General features: G+C 32.7%; 1 protein-coding gene across 2 annotated transcripts; it reads left to right on the plus strand.

The window, feature by feature from the left end:
- Positions 1-1681: 1681 nt before the first annotated feature.
- LOC124840728 (ARM repeat superfamily protein) lies at positions 1682-5537 on the plus strand. Of its 2 annotated transcripts, none has more exons than XM_088093978.1 (7): positions 1682-1939; positions 2590-2681; positions 2800-2950; positions 3780-3907; positions 4000-4158; positions 4244-4429; positions 4994-5130. In XM_088093978.1, exons 1-7 carry the CDS (start codon positions 1735-1737, stop codon positions 5018-5020), a joined length of 948 nt encoding a protein of 315 aa, XP_087950104.1. In that variant the 5' UTR covers positions 1682-1734; the 3' UTR covers positions 5021-5130. The 2 variants fall into 2 exon arrangements, with proteins under 2 accessions (XP_087950104.1, XP_047172796.2); XM_047316840.2 differs by having other exon boundaries at positions 1684-1939; positions 5067-5537.
- Positions 5538-6677: the final 1140 nt, after the last annotated feature.

Consider the following 6677-nt stretch of genomic DNA (forward strand, 5'->3'; position numbering starts at 1 on the left):
CTAATCATCTCCTCAATATTGTTCTTCAAAGAAGCGCCAATGTCAATGAAACGGGCCTCCAACAAAGTTTCCAACTCCAAGAAACGGGACTCCATTGAAGCTTTGAAGTTGTCAAAATCATCACGAATAGAACGTGAATTTGCGAGCCATGGTGAAGACGTGGGTGGAAGGTCACCTCCTGATACCAATTGTTGTGGTTCTTCTAGGAAGACTAAAGATCTCGAACAAGAACCAAGAGGGTAGGGAATCCAAATATTAGAATTGAATCCGAACAAGAAGATATTGACTTGGAAGACTGTAAGACTTTTGATTGAATGCCTTGATACTGTATTAGATCTTAAATTCAAAATCAATTTCTAAGTTAATTAGCATATTAAACAATGAATATGCACTGCATGGTTTTATTTGAAACCTATAGGACCCCAAAGTGGGTTTATCTTTTCTCAGGATGTCTTCTTGACACAGATTTTTGTTCAATATACTGATTAAAACAAAATTTGGTCTTGAGTTAAGATTTGCTTTGTTGTATTATTACATTGAAATTCACAGGTCCTCCTTTCTGCATTGTTTTCTTTAAAATACTTCATTGCCTGGATCTGTTTGTAGCATAGTTAATGATTCAAAATGATTAATTCTAGGGTCACTCACTTTTTGCATTTTTAGCATTTTATTCCTTACATTGCATCAATTTTGCATCTGCATTATATTCTTGGTTTTATTTCTGCCCATGCATACCATGAAATGCATCTTGTAATTCAAGTTCTCTATATAAAAGTTTGGGTTTTTGTTTAGTGCAAATTAGCTGTTTTGTAAGGTAATTTCCTTGAATTGTGCATCTCATTTAGTTTTAGGTTATAATTTCCACTCAATGCATCTTTTAAGACTTGTGGGGATTACTAACTTTCTGTTTTGGGTAATTGGCACTGAATCATGGTTTATTCCTGCAATTTGAATCTAATTGGCATAGCATATTAATTTCCAGCTTCATTCATGATCTTCCAGACCCATTTAGATTTAGCATTGCATTTCAGTTTTATAGGTACTCATTGAAATTTAAAAAAAGATGGTGTGCAGCTTGAAATTAATGGATACAGGAAGCAATGTCGTATAACTCTTACATTGACTAGCGGTTATCATACACTAATTTGATCCAATTGCAAATTAGTTAATAATTAACTTTATATTTTTTTTTTTACTTTTTACTCTTAACATTCATATGTTTTATTCACATTTATATAATTTTTTATATTAAAAAATATAAATAGATGACATTTAATAAGGACGGTCAACTAACTTTGCATGTTGTAAAAGAACCTTGAAAATCCTATTCTTACGAATTTCGAAGATTAAATTGTGTCGACATATTTTATTTCTTAAACAATGAATTTAAGAGATTAAAATTACATTTTACCATATTTGTTAGAGAAAAATAATATTTTAAGTTTAAATTATAAAAGTCGAATTATTTTTAAAGTTTTAGAGATTTTAAACATAATTAATTTACAAAGGTGGTTTTAGTAACTAAACCTATTTTTGCTTTGTATTTCCATTTTCCGATGAAATTTCCTTTTAGACGCATCCACAAAGCTTTGAAACCGTTGGATCTTAAATCAACAGCGGTTATTCGCCTAAATGACGTGTCCTCTGTAAGAAGATAATCATACAAATACTTAGAACAAAGAATGAGGGAAGTGAAGTAAAAGCGCTGTTGGGCCTTGACCAATCATTTTCTAAATGGAACGAACATTCCGCCTCTCTCTTCTCCTCCTCTCCACGGCGGCGCTAGCGGCAGCGAATGGCGGCGCTGAACACAACCTCACTTCAGGCGGGCTGTTATGGTCCCCTGCCACGGAAGAGTCCGATTTTCCCCCGGCAACTGATGACTCCGACTCCGACGGCGGGTTTTCCTCACTCGACGGCATGTTGCAGTGGGCTATAGGTACATACTTAAAGTTAGGTTTAGTTATTTCTTTTTAGTTCAGTTATTTATTTTATTTATTTGCTCATATTAAAAAAGGTTGAGTTCTTTCATTTGCTGTGGCGCGCGCATAATATAATCTATAACCATAATTTAATTACGGAAGAATTAATCCGACGGAGGAAATGCACCTTCCAGAATCTCAAGCCTTGTTTTTCACGCTTTACGATTTATATGAACACTTTAAAGGAGACTACATTAGCTATTATATTCCTTAAATAAGTGGAAAATCATCAAAAATTCATTTGGAAGAGCACTTTGATTCCATTGAACATGAGTTCAATTTTCAGTCTAGAACAGGTTAACCAATTATAAAACATCAATTATATGACTTTTAAAATGGGTTGTTTATCTTGTTTTTCTATTGATTCTTTGCAGGAAAAGTACATTGTGTATACATAAACAATAATTAAGCAATTGTGCTTGTGTAAGAAAAGTTATGTCAAATGCTCCAATGACGAATGCAGTGTCTTATTTTTAAGCAACACACAAGCAACCACGTTCTAGATACTCTAAGTATAGAAAATGACTTCTGGTTTGATAACAGTTATTAATTTGTTTTCCTTGAATTCGTTGCTATAAATAATCATTTTTTAAATATCTTTGCAAAGGTCATTCTGATCCCGAAAAGCTAAAGGAATCAGCAGAAGCTCAGCAACGACTTTCACCAAGGGAGCTAGAGAAACGTTCATTGGAAATAAAGGTGCACGGCACTTGCACTGAAACTACTAATTCAACTAATTTTTCTTCTGTGCGTTTGTGTGTGGTACTTTGTATGTTTTTATTCACTTACCTGAGGGATTATGGTGGCGATCAAATAGGAAATAATGGAGAAAATAAAGATGCCTTCCGATGCTGAATTGATGAAGATCGCTATAAGGGACTTGAATAATGTGTCTACATCCCTGGAAGATAGGCGCCGTGCTTTACAGGAGCTTCTTGAGCTTGTTGAGTCGTTAGATAATGCAAATGGTAGGTGTATATGAATTTATTTCAAATACCATACCGCGTACCCATGAATAAAAATGGAAGACCGCAGCTGAATTGGCTGTGTTTGATGTGGTGATGCAGTTTTGGGGACCTCCAGGCCATGGTATAACAGCTGCAAATTGCAGTCCAATAAGTGTTCATATCATTTTGGTTGAATTGGATGCTAGTATGCTGTAGGAGTTTTCTTTCTTATAATTCTGAAGGACTTGATGCATGCTGTAGAAAAGTTATTTTTAGTTATCTCCAAATAAAACATGTATTAGCACTCTTTCCGACACACTCTATTTGGGTGTGATTCACATGGGATTCCATAATTAGGTGGGTCTTGTGCGCCAAATTCATATAACTCATGTGGGTCCCTTCCTCAAACTAAATTAGTGAAATTCAGTAGAACTACAACCAATAAGACTGGCTATTGGAAATATTGTTAGTGAATAGAGAGTGTGTTGCTCGAGGTAGTTATCTCCAAATAGATTCTTTGTAATTTAGAAGCCTCAAAATTTGCCTTTATCCCTTGAATCTTGTTAATATGATTTCCTCTTTCATATTGTTTTGCGAAACTTTGTAAACAAATTGAAAAGAAAATCAGGTCATAAATTTAGAACAACAAATAGAGGAACAGTGCAAGATTTTAACTTTATGTGTTTTTCTATCGATTGATTGATATGTCAAGACCGGACAGTAGCATGTGTTCTTTATATGTGGTACAAAAGAGCATTAGTTAAGAGCTTTCTTGGTTTTTTTCCACCTCTTAGAATTCTTTTTTCCTATGTAATGGTGCATTTCTGATAGATGTTCCCATGTCTGTCAGATTTAAACAAACTTGGGGGACTTGTTGCAGTTTCAAAAGAACTTAATCACTCTGATCCAGGTATAAGGACAATTGCTGCATGGGTTCTTGGGAAAGCTAGTCAAAATAATCCAATTGTTCAGCAGCAGGTCTTGTTTTATGATTGTTGGAATATCATTAACTCTAGGAATTTACAGTGCTAAACAATATATTAATGCTGACAAATATTTTACTGTCCCAGATCATGGAACTTAGAGTCCTCTCAAGACTGGTGCAAATGGTAAACTCTAATTCCCTAGAAGAAGCCAATAAAGCATTATATGCTGTTTCAGCTTTGATTAGGAATAACTTGGCTAGTCAGGAGTTGTTCTATGCTGAAGCTGGAGGATGGATGCTTCAGGTGGACTACCTAAGGTTTATTATTACGTTAATTTTATTTTGAAACAAATTTTCAGAATTGACAAATAACACTGATAAATTTTTAGGATATTCTGAACAATACTAGTGTCGATATCAAACTAAGGAGGAAAGCTGTACTTCTATTGGCTGATCTAGCAGGGTTTCAATTAGAAAATGCAGATCAAGACGAACTACCATTTTTCAATGACATGAATCTGTTGAAATCTGTGGTTGATTTAACTGCATCAACCGACCTTGATATCCAGGAAAAGGTGATTCTTGACACTGCAACTGACACTGTAGTTAAATTGTGTTTGAAATCCTGTTTTATTTTTTGACTAATACTGTGCAATGCCTGTCATAAAATCTCATTTTGAGCCACTCTTTTATAACATTGTTCCATTATAGTATGTCGTATAAAATTGATGATGAGCTTATTCGATACCTTTTTTGTTTTCCATTCTATGCTCTCTCAGTTAGCCCACAATGTTTCGGTGATATGTTTGGGGAAATAATTAGAAAATAATTTTTCAGATTCATATCTGATACAAGGCAGTATGTTCAGTGGAATAAGAGTGAGGGATTGATTAAAATTGGTAGTGTACAGTTCTTTATTTGAATTAAACACTTATATAGAAGAGGAAAATAAAAGGAAAAATGAATAAACTTTAATTATGCATCTCAACTTTTTGGAGAACTTAGATGAAAGATTTTATAAAAGTTAAAATGCACAAGTTATTGTTAACCTGTGGAGAAATTTAGTTCGTTTTACCTTATTATTTTTCCTCTTAGAAAAATTTATCGGAATAAAATGTTGACAAATCTTGTATTGGCAGATTGACCCTTTTGGTGGTTCATGTTAAGCTTTTGGTTTGACTTTTGGCCTTGTTTGTGGGATGTATTAAGCAGGCCCTTGTTGCGATCAAGAGTCTCTTGCAACTAAGAACCACTGATGCTCGGGTTTTTAAGGACTTTTGTGCTTTAGGTGATGCACTGAACAAAATGAGGAAGTTGTTGCATGATTTGATGGAGGATGAGTATAAGAGAGACTATGCAATAGATGTTGAGAGTCTTCGTGTTGAAGTGGAACACATTTTCGAGAGAAAGCTGGTAAAGCAATGATATCAGTTGACATCTCATTACTGTTTTGGAGTAGATCTTGTATATTGAATATAGTTTCTAGAGTGCATGTTAAACTAGGGTATTAATATTAATTGGTTTAAATATATTTTTAGTCTTTCAAATTGGAGGCGCTCTGTTTTTTTTGTCGGTTAATTAAAAGTTCTGTTTTTTGGTCTTTTAAGTTTTCAAAAGGCTATTTTTAGCCATTGGAATTAGAGTAATTTTTCTAAAGATTTAAATATGATTTTAGTTTGGTGATGTTGCTTTTTTCTCCAATTAAAAATTTTCAATTTTTAGTGTTCTAATTTTGTGAATGCTGTTTTTAGTCTATTGTTGGATGATGATAGTAGCATTGATGACGAGGTAATGGTACTTTACTCGGCATTGATGTTATGAGAGCTGAGACTTGGAGTGAGTCTTGTTCTTGATAAGATTTGAATGGTCAAAATATGTTAAGAGTATTCGACCACTCTTTGCTTATAGAGTTTCTATCATAATGAATATAATGAATATGATTGAGCATTGAATTGATTATTTATCATATGGATGTTTTTTCGTGAATGTTAATCTAATTGCATGTAATAATTGACCATAAACACGATAGTGCGTTATGTCATTAATAAAGAATTATTTTTTACAATGAGATTAACCTATTTCTATTTATAAAATCAAGCACTAATAGAAATTACATTACTTCGATTTAATTTGTCATTCAAACAACATCCAAAACGCAAACTTTCTATTTAAACTAATAATATTTGAATGCTTGTGTATTGACTCTATTTGTGTAAAAGAATATATTTAAAGCAATTAGAGTGCCTATAGCATTATAAAGGAAAAAAAATTATGTGATATTTGTTTTGCATGTTTCTATTTTATATTGATCTTAGGTACAAAAGAAATACCTTTTATATGTATACAAACACATACATTCAAGAGAAATTCAATAACAGCAAGTCACTTGGTTGAAAAAAACATTTAATTTAAAAGTGATTTTTAAAATAGGTGATGGAATTTATTTTTAGAATGAGATAGATTCTCTTGTACTTTAGATTATATGGGTCTAAAAACTTTGGTTGAACTTGAGAATTTTTGTCACAAATCACATTAGTCTTGAAAAAGTCTTTTTTTTTTTTTAAAATAATGTGATACTTCTTCAAGCTTCCTCTTTATATGTTGGAATGCCACTTTCCTTGTACTTGGACGTCTCTCTCTTAGCCTAAATGGAACCAATTAAAGTCTAAATATATAGATCCTAAAATTTACAAGATTAAAAAGAAGAAATTTCTTATTTTCTATTTTCAAAAATAGTAGAGTATTTTGCTTTGAAGTTTTATCTTTTTCTATCCTCTTAATTATTATATAGTATAAGAGTGTTGTATGTGAAGACAAGATCAC

Source organism: Vigna umbellata, chromosome 7 (genome assembly GCF_029865625.1).
Source record: "Vigna umbellata cultivar VRB3 chromosome 7, Vumbellata_1.0, whole genome shotgun sequence".
Taxonomy (NCBI): Eukaryota; Viridiplantae; Streptophyta; class Magnoliopsida; order Fabales; family Fabaceae; genus Vigna; species Vigna umbellata.